Source organism: Argiope bruennichi, chromosome 10 (genome assembly GCF_947563725.1).
Source record: "Argiope bruennichi chromosome 10, qqArgBrue1.1, whole genome shotgun sequence".
NCBI classification, from domain to species: Eukaryota; Metazoa; Arthropoda; class Arachnida; order Araneae; family Araneidae; genus Argiope; species Argiope bruennichi.
In genome coordinates, this window is record NC_079160.1 from 34,851,694 (window position 1) to 34,867,869 (window position 16,176).

The window sequence follows — 16,176 nt, forward strand, 5'->3', positions numbered from 1 at the left end:
TGTTGTATTTATTCTTTGACACTATTGGGAAGAAAGAAAGAAAAATAAGTTGTATTCCCTTACCTGTACGGAGCTGGACTGTGAGATCCGGTCATAATCCGCAACTTCAAAACTTCGGGACGATATTTGCCGCACCATACCTGTTGAGAATAAGATTTTTAAATGATTTAATGAATTAACTATTAAAATCACACAATATATAAACATCAACAATTCTCTCTTCCACATTTTATTCGCAGATTAGATTTTACAAACTTCTTTTATAATGCTATAAAGAGATTGAGTTCTAATTGTGTGTGTGTGTGTAAGTGTGTTTGTATTACCAACACATTTTTTAAGTCTAAAATCGCTACTTTTTAATGTTAAAAATATTGCTTGCATTGAAGATTTCTTTTAATTTTATTTTGGGCTAAAGAAGCCGTTTCTTTCGTACAGTGATCAGATTTATTTTCAAAATTTGTAATGTATCGCTGGAGTAGGAAAAGACAATGCGATAGTCGTAGTTTGGGGTTACCGGACCATAAAGTGTTATGTGCTATTTCACTACTTAAAAATTTGGTAAGTCGAATGGCAGTATGGCAAAAGTACGGCAATTAGCTGGCAATATATTTTCTCCCTTTTATTTTAACATGCCTCTGGTCGAATAGTTACCAACATTGTCTTCAGTTTTTTGCTTAACAAATAAGAATGCACGATAAAAGAAAAATATTGTAATTCAAATTTTTCTCATCAAACATTAGGTATTATGTTTTTATTTGTGCTCAAGTTATTTAGTACAGGTTAGCAAATTTATACCGGACTATTTATCTGTGTATTGTTTGCATAGCAAAATTCAATAAAAAAATATACTATTATTACTCTTTCCTGTATTTTTCTTACAAGAATTGAATTAAAACTTAATGAGAAACTCCCAAAAGCGAAAAAAAGTAAATCAATATCGTGATATTCTAAACCATAACAATTCGAATTCTGACTTCTTTTGTGTGTTTTGCTTAAGCATTGTAAAAAGATAATTTATATGAATGGAATGCGTTTAGAATGAAGATAATAAGAAATTGTAAGAGTTATTATAAAACAAGATTAATAGTTTATTTTGTAAACGATTCTTGATAACAATGTCACTATATTTATTAATGGAAAAAAGTTGTTCTGATAATTCAAAAGAATCGATTTTATTCAAAAGAATGCATATAATTACGATAATGAGTACTTAAAAGGTATTTATTGGCGAGACACGCATGCGTATAAAGGCAGTAATTAAAACAGTAAAAAGTATTGCTATAAAAAATATTTTTAAATATTTTTTTGTCGGTGCAAACAATATAACTTATAAAATCAGAGAAAAAAAATCTGATTGTATGTATCAAGAATAAATTTAAAAAAATTTAAAGTGGTGTAAAAAGTGGTAAAGTGGTAAAAGTTTTGTGCCATAATAGGCTCTAGAGATATTGAAGGAAATTTTTCAGATTTCGGTTCATTTTTAATTAAAAATTTTAAATTTTGAAAAGCCCTTCCTAGTGGGCACCTATTACCCACTTTCCCAAATTTGGAAACACTATTTCCGACACTCTGACACATTATTGAACCTAGAACGATTTTCCTAGGATGAACCTGGAACTATTATTGAACCTAGAACGATTTTCCTAGGATGAACCTAGAACTATTATTGAACCTAGAACGATTTTCCTAGGATGAACCTGGAACTATTATTGAACCCAGAGCAATTTTCCTAGGATGAACCTAGAATTATTATTGAACCTAGAACCACTTTCCTAGGATGAACCTAGAACTATTATTGAACCTAGAACGATTTTCCTAGGATGAACCTAGAACTATTATTGAACCTAGAGTGATTTTCCTAGGATGAACCTAGAACTATTATTGAACCTAGAACGATTTTCCTAGGATGAACCTGGAACTATTATTGAACCCAGAGCAATTTTCCTAGGATGAACCTAGAATTATTATTGAACCTAGAACCATTTTCCTAGGATGAACCTAGAACTATTATTGAACCTAGAACGATTTTCCTAGGATGAATCTAGAACTATTATTGAACCTAGGACGATATTCCTAGGATGAACCTAGAACTACCGCTGACCCTAAAACGAACAATGAACGATTTTTTCCCTATCCATGATGCATTACTTAATTTCCAAATAACATGCAAGCCTAAAAACTTCCTTGTCTTAAAATATAATCTCAGAAAGGTATTTTTTATTAAAAAAATACACAGTTGGAAAAAAAAATAAAAAAAAGTTTAAGTACATTGGCGGCACTAATCCAGAAGAGCTGCGTCGGTGTATATTTGATACCAGGTAAGAAGTCTTCGGCTCCATGGTCCTGCACCCACTGCAGGTAGGCCTGAAAAACAATGAAAATCAAATGTAGACTCAATTTATTCAAAGTGGAAGATTTATTTTTATTAAAATGTAAGGAATAAACAGCATGCTATAGTAATTTTCAATTTCCAATTTAAGAAATATATTATTATAAGTGCTTCAGTCAATATTTAAAAAAGATCGGGTCCTTATTTACTACAATCAAAACACTTATACAAATAAAAGCTAAAAAATACTTAAAATTTTGTAAAAAAAAGACGCATAAAATTGACATTTTATTTTAAAATCATTCAATTAACATATTTTTTTTTCATTCAGCGTAATATTAAATAATGGCGATTTTATTTGAAATATTTTATATAAGTAATCAGTTGAATTCAAACATAAATAAAATTTTTGGTTAAAAGCCTTCCATATTTCCTTTTCTAATTTTTATATAAGAAATTTAAAACTTCTTGAAATATATATTGAAAAATTATGAAAACTTTTTTTGAAAAAAGCAACAAATTCAAAATTTAAGTGAAAAAAATCCACAATTTAAAGAAATATGTAGAATGTTTCTGCAATAAATAAATAAAAATTAAAATAATTGTTGCAAGAAGATAAGATGAAAATTTGGATGTTCTGATTGGATTATTGCAATAATGTTCTGCCAGATAAACCATGGATGTAACATGACATGGAAGCCATGAAGTAACCCGAGACATCTCTCGTTAATGTACATGGAAAAAGAAATAGTCTTAAAAGTAAAAAAGACAGATATTTCTTGCAGAAATGCTATTGAAAGAACTATATGCATATGCCTGAACTATATGCATTGGTGTAGCATACATCCATAACTCTTAATTAATGTTGAAAATTTAATTCACGATTGCTTTGAATACTCTTCTCTTTTTCACTTTCTCTTATACGCAGTATAGAGAAAGTATAGTAGTCGTCAAGATATTCGAACTCGAAATTTCGAAAAATCTCCACGTCTTAAATCTTGTTGTTTCTTATGGCACTCAAGACCGCTGTTACGAAGACAGCGATTTTAAGCCGGAGGGGGAGCGTCTCTTATTTTTCAGTAGCGCCAACTAGGGCCAACAGTACGACTTGGCTACTCACGCATCACTCATTCGCTTGCACATCCCCTTTTTACAGGAGAGCACAACCCCCTTTTACAGGAGGGCACATTCACACATCTCACAGATAGAACAATGGAAGAACAACCATGCCCTAACCGGGACTCGAACCCAGGACGCCCTGACCACGGGGAAGACGCGCTATCCCTATGCCAGGACGACGGCACGTTTTAAACATTCATGAGTTCGATAAACAATATTTTTGGAAAATGTCAGTCTGTCTGTGACAAAAATAATCGATAAACTATTCGAGCTATATGGCTGAAATTCGGTATACACTCTTTACACTAAATTTGCAAATTTTGATTAAATTTTAAGTAAAATCCGTTTAGAGGCAGTCTGTCTGTCTAGATGTTTGAATTAAAGTCAACACTATAATTACAAAGAGAAGAGAGATAGATAAATAAAATTCGATGCACAGATTTAAGATCTAGACACCAGTCAAATTTTGAGTCAAATCCAACTACCAGTTGACTGTCTGTCGGTCTGTACTTTCAGAAATAAGTAAACAAACACGATAGTTGAAAAACGCAATGACTTAATGATATCAAATTTGGTATGGAAATTTAGGACTACAAGTGTAGTTTCGTGTCATATTTTTGTTTCTATCGGTTGAGAAAAACATTTCTAAAACACAAATTAGACTTTTGGATACTATTAACACATACCAGGGATTAATCGCTAATTAATTCGACAAAGATAACACGATAAATTCAGTAAAAATGCTAATTTCATGCCAAAATTTAATAGTTCGTAACTATTGAATTATAAAATTATTATTATTACAATAATTATTAAATTATAATATATTAATTATATTATTACTATTAAATTATATTATTACAATATAACTACGAACTATTATATTATAACAATATAAGGCGTTCTCTGGCATGACAAGTTTATTAAAGAATATCCGAAAAAATTTTGGGAAAAAATTTGGGCCCGCTTATTTGTTTTATGTTGAGAGGTCACTTAATAAAATTCTATTTCCAGCTCCTTTCTGAGACTTTGATAAATTAGATGCATGCTGTCTAAATTTCCCGATTTAATTTTGTTGAAAAAAAGACGTGTATTTTTTACTGTCTCTCTTAATTTTCTTGACTGAATTCTGAAAGTAATTCTAAAGGTTTTAATATTGCCACATTGTAAAGATGCAGTCGACTCTCCATGGCCTAGTGGTCATATCGCTAGTCTAAATAACTCACAAAGAGATCATGAGTTCGATTTCCGCTGGCGACAAGGCGATGCACAGGTTGTGCAAATGTTTAATTCCTAGATTTTATGTTTTCCTTTATTTCGTGTTCCTGAAGATTCTGGACATTTCTTTAGTTTACCAGACAAGTGTTCTGGACTTTTCTTACTGTCTCCAGAAAAGTATTCTGGAACTTTCCCTGCTTGTATAAAAGCAGATGATCTCTCAGTCATGGTGTTCCGAGTTCCACACTAAAGTACCTACGTGATAATTTAAATTTAAAAAATTCTTGACTAAAATTTTTATATTTAGTAACATACAATTAAATTTGATATTATTATAATTAATTTTACTTTAATTATATGCAATTAAAATTTAAAAACTATATACAATGAATATAATTAAGATTTCGAATATTTATTGTATTTTAAAATTGTTATTAAATACATATATATTGCATGAAATAAACCGAAAATTCACGCACAAAAGAGGAAAATTTATCGATTAATTTTTCTAAAGTGAATAGGATCAAAAAATAATCTATATTGCATTTTGCTGTCCATATAAAAAATATCCGAGTATGTTTATAAATATTTCTTTCCGTATAAATATCGCAGAAGTGATTCGAAAAATACAGATGTTATTTCCTGGAAAAATCGTTTGGCTTTGTATAGCAGACGACAATCGTCAGCTAGAAATATAGTCTTTTACGAATATTATCAATAAAACCGCCCACAAAATGACTCTACACAGTTGTTTGAATAATAAATAAGGGTTTTCGTACCCTAAATGCCTCTTTGATGCCACCGTTGTCTGCTATGTTTTCGCCTTGCGTGTTGATGCCATTCACCTGCAAGAAAAAAAAAGTAAAAATAAACATGTATATCGATATGTTCATCTCGAAGTACTACTTACGGCTTAAAAGGTTTATGATAAAAAAAAAGATTTAAAAATATTCTCTTGCTTATATCGATTTATAAATACTTATTAATTTTTTTCAATATATCAACATTGATAATCAAATATGAAACGTTTTATATATTTAAATAAAATTAATTGCTTTCAGTTGAAAAATTCGAGACATCGACAACATAAGAAAAATAAATAATGTTTTGGTCTCCTCATCATGTTTCTCCTACAAAAGTAATAGAAAAGCATTAGTACTTTATTTCTGCACTGCTTTTTTAAAATGAGCGTCCTGATCATTTTATGACATAGAAAAATAAATAAAAAACTGATCGAATATTGAATTCTCTCTTCATGCTCTTTGTCTTATACCATTTAATGCATTTTCTGAACTTTTTGCTTATTACAAACGAAAATTTAAAAAAATAATAATAATAAAGAAACTCTTAATCCGATACATTGATAACATGATAATATTTGAAGCTTAATTTATCACATTTTGTATCTTTTTTTAAAATTTACTCTTAATTATGACAATGATAACTTGAAGACAAAAAATGGATTTAATGTTATCGCGATGTTAGTGCATGTAAAACGCAGTAATTAAAACAATGAAAGCATAGTTATAAAATATATTTAAAAATATTTTTCACATTAATTAAAAGTAGAGAAAAAAATGGACACAAATAAAATTGTACTATTGGATAGTTAATTTTTTGAATTTTAAAATGATGGGAAAATGGTTTTCTTTCCATTTATGCTATCGAAAATTCTTAATGGGAAATGTTAAGATTTCGATTAATATTATTATTAATTATTAGATTATTAAAATTATTATTCATTATTATTAGATAATTAAAGATATTATTTATTTTTATTATATTATTAAAAATTTAATTAAATTTTGAAAAACTGTTTCATAGCAAGCACCTAATAACTCGAGCTAACTACTTGCCAAGTTTGGTAGCTCCTTGTGTGTAATTGTCTGCCTGACAGAGTGCTTTGAACAATTTTTGTGTTGTACAATTTGTGGATAATGTCTAACTAGTAAATATTATCATGTAAAAAAATTTATAATTACTGAATATGCTTATCAGTTATGAGAAATAGTGAAAATCTTTAATATTATACTGGTTTTTTTGCTTTGTGTAAAGCTAATTTCTGAATAACTTTGAAGATTTCAGCTGTACCAGGTTGAGAGCCAAGCTCTCTTGCCCAAAGATTTTTTAAATATATGGATCTGGAGCACATCAGCTTCGCCGTCGAATGTCAAATATCCTGCCCTTGGTATGGCAAAGAAATTTGGAGATGGAAGCTGAATCAAGTATCTTTCTTTTCATATGATCAGGATTCAAAATTACATGACCATATTAAAATAGCCTTTCCTTTAATTCTAAAGAAGGCATTAATATAGCTATGGTAGATTAATTTTTTAAACAAAAATAAGCTTTATTTCTCTATCTTTAAAATAGTGAGTAAGCATGGAAGTTTTGATTATATATTGTTATTTGATATATACTTTGAGTATTTGATTCCTATACATAATGTAATTATTTGATATTCTCCAAAAATATCTCGAATCATTTGTTTGTGTTGAACCTACGCTGATTCGAAATTATAATTTATAAAAGGAGACATTAATATAGCTATGCTAACTTAATTTTTTAAAGAAAAATAAAACATTTTTCAATTTTTATGCTTTATTTATTAATTAAACATATTAAATTTTAAAGTAATAAGTACACATGGAATTCTTGAATATATATTCTCTGATTTCTTAATTCTTATACATAGTGTAATTAATTGATATCCTCCAAAAATATCGGGAATCATTTGCTTGTACTGTAAAATTTTCGAGCTTGTGGGGAAAGAAACAATTTCTATTTAAAAAAAAATGTTTTAGTTTCCTAAATTAACAAATATTAGTAAACGAAAGTCGTCTCTCATAATCCATAATTTATCTTTGCTTACTTGCAATCCAACTTCTCCAACCGAATAGTTTCCGTACTGATCCACTATGCACTGGGCTCGGTCTCGGAAGGTTAAATCGGTTTCCGGTTCCCACCAGTTGATGTTGTTACCATCTTTATCAAACTGCCGACCTGCAATGCAAATTAATCAGTCATTTCCTATAAAATACACTATGATTCCCTTTTGTGATGTTTCTGGATATATGAAACGATATATCTATGGAAAGTGGCAAGAGATTTCGGACACACAGGTTGATAACAAGCTATATGCTGTTCATCCAAAAATAAATATGTGGTCAATTTTATCAACCCGATGCGCAGATGGAAATTAACTCGTCTTCGCATTGGACACACTAGGTACACGCATAGACATTTGCTGTTTGGTGAACGGGTCCCTCATTGTACGAACTGTGGCGTGGTCAATTCTATTGCACATATTCTTACTCAATGTCCCAATTTTACTCCTGGTCGCTTAACACACTTTCATTCACCTATTTTAAATCTACAGGACCTGGTGGGTGAGAAACCTCACTCAAAACGTTTTGACTTTTTAAAAGCAATTGGCTTTCTTCATAGTATTTGGAATTTGAGTTATTTTAAACCTTGTGCCAAATCGTGATAAGTCATGAATCTTAACTTTTGACATTTTACAATGAATTCTTGTTTTATTTTACACTGGAATTATTTAAAATTTCCTGTGAATGGCGCAGCTTGTCCTAAATTGGACCTTGTGCCAATAAACCGTACCATACCATACGCAGCCACTATGATTCCATAATTCTTGAACCTTTATCATCAAAATTGAGCTGACTTGAAATTGTAGTTTATAACAGAATTTATTATATTATATCTCATGGCCTTTAATGGAGTTGAGCAGGAGATATCGAAACGTTTTTTCTTCCATAAACTTTAAGATATATAAGTAAAAATAGTGAGGTATGATAATGATGATGTCGTGTCCGCGTTGCCACGGAAAGGGGGTGCAGTAGCTTCTGAGGGCAAAGAGCCCTGAGCACCCGGGGACAGAAGTCTGACTTCTAGCTCATATGAAGATGTCACGCACACATTCGCTTGCACAACCCCTTTTTACAGGGGGACACATTCACACACCTCACAGATAGAACACAGATGAAAAACAACCATGCCCGAACCGGGATTCGAACCCGGGACGCCCAGATATCACGGGAACGATGCGCTACCCCTATTTAGGACGCCGTCAATAGTGAGGTATGAAGTTCAGGACTGAAGCACTTTAGTATATTTTAATAAATAAATATTTAAAATTTAATTTTTTAGTTATCATTCATAAATGTTTTGATTTCTACTTCTGGGCAAATTTTTTTCCGATTGAAATGCCTTGTGAAAGCTTTCAGCTCTGAAAAGAAGGAGGTGCAATTTAGAAATCCTAGTTTATAAAGTTATAGCAAGAATTCTTAGTTTTGTTTTGCAATTTCAGGGGAGTCACGCATAAATGCATTAAAAAAAATCTCGAAACATTTTTACAGAGCCTTATTTTTTTTTTTTTTTTTTTTTTTTTTTTTACAAAGGCTATTATTATTCCATCATTTTTAAGTACAATAAAAAAATCCTCTTGGCTTGCGATATCACATTTAAATTTACCAATGATTCTTTTTAATTGAATTTTTATTAAATATATTCGGATTAGATATAATTTCTTCTTTATTTTTCAAATTTTGGGTTGCGTTAAGATTTTTCTAATGGAAAGGGATTCTTAAGAATAAAATCCAATATTTTACAAATCCATTTTAGAGCATTTTATTGGTTGCAGTGAAACAGTTTCTGGAAATGTAAAGAATTTAAGGATTTCCTAGATTAGATTTATAAAATGGAACGGCACTAGAGATTTATATTACTCTAGAATTTGGTTTTCAGTTTGCATTTCACCGATGCAAAAGATTAGTTAATAACTTCAGCAATTTATTATTGAAAGCGAGATCCGTACCACTGCACCAAATCGCTCTGGGGACTAATTACAAGAGGACTACAGGGAAATTAAGGCTAATTGGAGTTCTCGAAAACGATGACGTCAAGTCCATATTAGAAAGTTTTAAGTAAATGGAAATGATTAAGACAATGTTTAATAGCGACAATTTCTCGTAAAATTGATATCGAAGAAAAACGAACAAGCATTTCCCTCTAAGCATTTTAGAGGGAATTGCTGGATTTTATGAATTAAATAAAATTATCTCATTAATTCTTATTTTTATTTGAAATTGTCAAAATATTTTAAAGCTTTTATCGTAATCACACATAATAAGTTCAATATTTATTGATATAAAATGAATGCGAATTCGAGAGCGTTTTGGCGAAATTAAAAGATTCAGAAAATGATAGTTTCTAATATTTTTTTCTTTGAAAATAATAAAATATTTGGAAAAAAAATAATAAATGCTTTGCTTTTACGAAAATATTTAATTACATCAATTTTATTTCCCTCAAAGTGTAATTATATTGTATTTTTTAAAAAAATAAAAAAGGGTTTCGGAAATCATACCTCTATCGTCAAAACCATGAGTGATTTCATGTCCGATAACAAATCCAATAGCTCCAAAATTCAAGTAACTGAAAGATAAATTTTTCAATTATTATATATATATAAAGGAAATTATAAAGTAGTTATAAAATGAAAACTCAACGTGAAAAATACTTAATTCTTGTTTCTTCATAATTAAACAAAATCAAGGAACTTATACTTTACAGGAAGTGAAATTCCTAAAAGATTTATAACATTGAAGATATAATTTCAGAAATATATATGATTCAAATTTTAAACTTTAATGAAATAGCTATATCTATCTAGTAAACATAAAATAACATCTTTAAAATTTTATTTAGAAACCAGAATTAATAAGCTTAAATTTCTAAGCAATTTTTAATTATGAAATTATTTGTTATTACATACTTTGGCCTGTCTTTGTCAAAAAATATTCCTTGCAATATCCCAGCAGGAAATTCTGAAAAATGAAGGTTCAACCATTAAAGGAATAAAATCAATTAAATTGCAGTTAATGAGTTGATTTTTTTAAAATAAAATATAAAGAAACGAAAGCACTCACCAATACTATTTTCGATCGAGTTATAGAACGCGTTCACAACAGCTGCAGCTGATCGTTTCTTCCAGCTGAAATGTTAAGCCTCGTGAGAAAAATTCAGAGAGTATTGAAAAATAAGGAATAACATCTATTTAAATTAATTAATTAAATATATTGAAATGTACTATGACATGAACTATGACTGTCATTTTTAGAAAAATAAATGAAAGGATAAATTTTTCGAGTTTTAAAATAAAAAAAAAGTAATTTTTAAGCTTAAATTATTGAAATCTGAAATAATTCTTCTGTTTTAGAATCAAACTAATTGTTATCTCAGTTCTTTTCATTGTATGCATGCTATTCGTTTCTCTCTTTTTTCACGAGACAAAATTAAATAGAATTCATGCATACTAATAAACAAACAAAAAGACTTTGGTGGGGTTTATTTGCATGTAGGCACGGTATGCTTTGTAATCATCTTCAATAAAAAAAAATCACATTATAAACAAGTCTTCAAGAAAATTGTTTAAAAATAAATGTATTAATTTTTAAAGTATAAAGTGTTTTAATATTGGGCATATTTCTTTAATATTCCCATTTTTCATTTCTTTAAGGACGCAGTGGCTGTGAGCTAGATCTTGGTTTCAGCACCAAATAGCTGCAGTTTCGAAACCCGATTGTTCTAAAGGATCTGCCACGGAAATGGTGTGCATATTCAATATGAGTTCATGAACCGAACGTCCTCTTACTAGTGAGGTGTGGAAGTCTAGAGAGATGCGTTTCAACTCAAGTGTATCCTCACCATCTCCAAATGACTCTCGAGATGTTTGTAAATGGGATGTTAATATAATAAAAACCAAAAAAAAAAATTCTTAAAATTGGAAGTGCTATCAATAATATTAGCATCATGGCATACATATTATTTTGCAATTTTTACACTTCTTTCATTTACTTTCAAATAATGCATGCAAAAATAGTTCAGACATTAACAACCAACCGCATGAATGTCGCAAAAAGTCATTAAACCCTCCAAAGTATCCAAACAGAACAAAGATAAGCACAAAATGAAGAATATCGATCCTATAATGGCAACTTCGCAAATATAATATTGTAAGGTACTTTTCCTTTAACCAGCCGCAAGCGAAAAATCGCCAAATAATGTGGAATTCCGTAAAATTTCTACGCCAAATTCGCGTTTGGTTCACAATTGGCGACATTTCCATCCGTTTAACGGAAAAGTACCTATTATGACAACAAGAAACGTTAGATTGAACCAAAGAGTCAAATACTTACTCTCCCTTGACGTTTGGTTTTCTGAGTTTGGAGAGTACGTAGTCAGTAGCCCATTTTCTTAAAATTCGTACGTTTTCAAAATAGCTGGTTGAATTCAAGTGAAGCTAGGATAAAAAAAAATTTATTACCATACCTAGATACGTATTTATTTACAAATATATATAAAATACACTGAAAAAATTATTTTTACATTATTGATACATATAATTGCTACTTTTTTATATTGAAATCTCATTTCTGGAATGAACAAAATCGTCTGAGATTTTTTAAAACGTTTCATATGGGTTTTGATTAAAAGATAAAAGCAAAATCCTCTAATTAAAAGAAATTTGTAATCAAAAATTAATTAAATTAAGAGGTTATCAATTTAAAGTTGCGTTCTAATTGCTGATTTTTATAAGATTTTGTCTTCTTTTTATGTTTTTTACCTTTGCCAACAGATTGCATAAATAATTTTGAATCACCCTGTACGTAAATCTATGAGTGTACTTTATGAGGATAAATAGATGCTTATAAGGGATTTAAAAGTATTTTATTTTCAATATGTTAAATATAATTTTTTAATCACTAATTTACTACGAAATTTACTTAGTCAAAAACGATTCAGTCTAAATTAATAAAATGTAGCATTACATGATGTTTTATATAGAACAACATGTAACAGCATGTATTCTGAAGAAATCGTACGGTTAGGTATGTCTTAGAAATATCTTATGGCATAAAATAATTAGATTTCTTAACGTACAATCAAATTTTGACAAGAATGGAAATCTAATTAGAATAATTAAATAATATAGAATTCGAAAAGAAACAGTTTTAAATATAAAAAAACTGACAAATCAATTTAACCAAAAAATAGAGATATTTAAAATATGTGTATAATACATGTTTTGAAAACAGTAAAAAATTATATTGATACTTACACCATCATAAATTTCAGCTACTTTCCACTCTTCTAATAGTTCATTTGGATAACCAATATATGTTGCCATGTTTTCAGCCTAAAAAAAGATAGAAGAAAACATTACTTTAGATGGCAGGTATGCGCTTTACAGAAGAAATTCGATAGTCTCTTTTTATGCGGATTGACAAATCACAATATCCAAGTTTTCAGGATTTTTATCTGAATTTCTGATTAGGCTAATGGGCGATTATAATTAATTGATTCTAAGAAAGGTGTTTTTACAACTACAAATAAAGTAAAAATGCTTATTTTATTTCATGAAATAGTTTTTTTAACTATATGCAGTCAAGAAATAGTTATGCAATCTGATTATATAATTAGACCTTTTTTGATAAAAGATAATCTTGTAATTTGGTCTTATAACTTAAAAATATGTCTTAATCTAGCAAATAAGATAGTTATAGATGTATTATTTTAATAAGGAAGCAGATGAGATAGTTATAGATGTATAGTTTTAATAAGGAAGCAGATAAGATAGTTATAGATGTATTATTTTAATAAGGAAGCAGATGAGACAGTTATAGATGTTTTGTTTTAATAAGGAAACAGATAAGATAGTTATAGATGTATTATTTTAATAAGGAAGCAGATGAGATAGTTATAGATGTATAGTTTTAATAAGGAAGCAGATAAGATAGTTATCGATGTATTATTTTAATAAGGAAGCAGTTGAGACAGTTATAGATGTATTGTTTTAATAAGGAAGCAGATAAGATAGTTATGTTTTATTTTAATAAGGAAGCAGTTGAGATAGTTATAGATGTTTTGTTTTAATAAGGAAACATATAAGATAGTTATAGATGTATTATTTTAATAAGGAAGCAGTTGAGATAGTTATAGATTTATAGTTTTAATAAGGAAGCAGATAAGATAGTTATAGATGTATTATTTTAATAAGGAAGCAGATGAGACAGTTTTAGATGTATTGTTTTAATAAGGAAGCAGATAAGATAGTTATGTTTTATTTTAATAAGGAAGCAGTTGAGATAGTTAAAGATGTATTGTTTTAATAAGGAAGCAGATGAGACATTTATAGATGTATTTATCATCAGAAAAGTCTTAAAAAGTATCAAATATACAGCATTCATGGAGCTTAAAAAAATAATTCTCGTAAGAAAAATGTCACAAATTATTTAGTATCTATTACACACTATTAGAGTAAAAGACAAGTATATCAGGAGAAATCAATAAGAACCACACATAATTTAAAACAAAATAATAAAAAATTCAATGAATGAAAATATGCCACGGAAATATTATTGCCCGAATTGCTGCGTTTCGATATCACTGGCATTCACAGCGAGGCATTTATCTCGACACTGGATAAATCCAGGTCTCGTAGAACTTTGGTCCCGCGGAACTCCGATCCCGTGATCTCGTAGAACCCAGGTCTGGTAGAACGAAATCGCAGAGCCGCTGTCACGCATCCCGTTTAAGGTCTTCGTCAGGGTCAAACTACTAACCGCCGAGGAACTTCCTCATAAGTCCAAACAAATGAAAATTTCGGTCTTTTGGCTAAGATTAAAGTATCCGGGATATTTTCTGGCAAGAGTGTTTGTCCGCTCGTGGAAAACTACAAATATTCGGTTGGGAAATTTTGGAGCAACCGCCATATTGCCCAGATTTGGAACCCTTAGGCTTTCATCTGTTTGGACCCATGAAGAGGTTCATCGGTGGTCAGAAATTTGTCCCTAATGACTTTAAACAAGCCGTTCGACAGCGGCACTACTCACAGTCGAGGACGTTTTATGAGACCTGGATTATTAAACTGATCTCGCGCTAAGACAAATGCCTCAATACGAATGGCAGTAATGACGAAGAGTAATAAATTGGTAATACTTTCGTTACCATTTCATTGTGAAATTTATTGCATTTTTTATTACTATGTCCAAAATCGTGTGCTTTATTTATTGATCCCCTCTTGTATGTATAACAAAAGATCGGATCTTGAATAATCTATTTGCCTAATAAATAAATTCCAATAAATATTTTCTGTCTACATATTGTATAGCATCAAATTTATTGAAATAAAGATGGTTGAACATTTATTAATTGGTCTATCTAAATTGTCGCCATATGCAGCCAACAAACAGAATATTTTGCTGTCAAATAGAAGAAAAAGGGGGGGGGGGGGTGGAGGGGAACAGAGTGTAAAGTGTTTCTAAAGGCAAGCCCCCAACTTATTGACGATAAACGCAAGATAATGTAACAAGATAAACACAAAACCAAGAGTTGACAACAAAAACATTTATAAACAATGGGAATATAACATAAAAACAAAATCATCCATTTTCACCATAAAAAGGAGCTTCAGGAGCGGAAATAATACCGTTAGATGGAGATTGTGCAGTTACATCTAGATGACGTGACGGCCAAAGAAATATTTATAAATTTAAAAATGTGTATATTATAAAGCGAATAATTAAGATTGATAATAAAGTGACATGATTACCACAGGGGATTCAGTTATTTTTATTGCGATCCCGATCTGAATGCTATCTGGAGAAAAGAAAAGGAGAGCGGCTTTTATTTGTTATTTATTTAGCTAAATGAATAGATTTTTATATTCTCAAAGAACTAGTTTTTAATAATTTTTTAAATTCCTTTGATGGTCTTTGCTAAAATTTTAGAATTGCTTTTAAAAATAATATGGTGATAAAAGTTATAAACAGCTTAAGTAATGGAGACTGAAATCTATTTCATGTTTCCCAGTTTTTTTCCAGGGATAAGTTAACTTCATTTACCTTTTCCTTAGCTCTTGCCTTAGTTCTGCTGTCCATCCAGTCAACCTCATGCAAGACATTCAAAAATTCTCTGTGGATGTAATTGACCATTTCCAGGGCCTGTGAACAAAGAAAAATCGAATCAAAATAAAATAGAGATAGAAAAAAAAATGTCAGGTTAACGTATTTCAACATTAATTACCGAAGGCAATTAAATATCATGATTTTTTATCCTATTAAACCTCCTCCGTTTAATATTCTTAAAATTTCTCTATAATTTAGCTGTGGTGATTTTAATTTCTATTTTGTCTAACATATTTAGCCAATTCCATCAGTCCAGCGCTCATGATTAAAAGAATGTGCATCTTCTTCTGCTGATCAAAGCAATCATTATGCATCTAGGTATTGTCTCAGGTATTATCTCCAGTTGCCTTCCTGGAGGATTTTCAAGGGAAACTAGTCTTCATGTGTATTACTCAGGGAGGAAAATAGGTACAGATTATTTTCAAATGCTGAAACCTTCGGCGATTTTGCATATGCATAAAGAGGCGCAAATTCCCTAAAAATAGGAAATTTCCTATTAATAGGGATTCCTAAAATTCTCTA

The 16,176-nt window shown here is 29.9% G+C and overlaps 1 protein-coding gene across 1 annotated transcript in view; it reads right to left on the bottom strand.

The window, feature by feature from the left end:
* Positions 1-16,176, bottom strand: part of LOC129989036 (neprilysin-2-like) — a 117,306-nt gene that overhangs the window by 3,586 nt on the left and 97,544 nt on the right. The window contains exons 11-20 of the mRNA XM_056097348.1: positions 15,592-15,690; positions 12,807-12,884; positions 11,884-11,987; positions 10,615-10,679; positions 10,461-10,512; positions 10,053-10,120; positions 7,539-7,669; positions 5,446-5,511; positions 2,269-2,364; positions 64-140 (exon numbers count right to left, since the gene is read on the bottom strand). Coding sequence (XP_055953323.1) covers positions 64-140; positions 2,269-2,364; positions 5,446-5,511; positions 7,539-7,669; positions 10,053-10,120; positions 10,461-10,512; positions 10,615-10,679; positions 11,884-11,987; positions 12,807-12,884; positions 15,592-15,690 — 836 coding nt within the window. The remainder of the gene's footprint in view (positions 1-63; positions 141-2,268; positions 2,365-5,445; positions 5,512-7,538; positions 7,670-10,052; positions 10,121-10,460; positions 10,513-10,614; positions 10,680-11,883; positions 11,988-12,806; positions 12,885-15,591; positions 15,691-16,176) is intronic.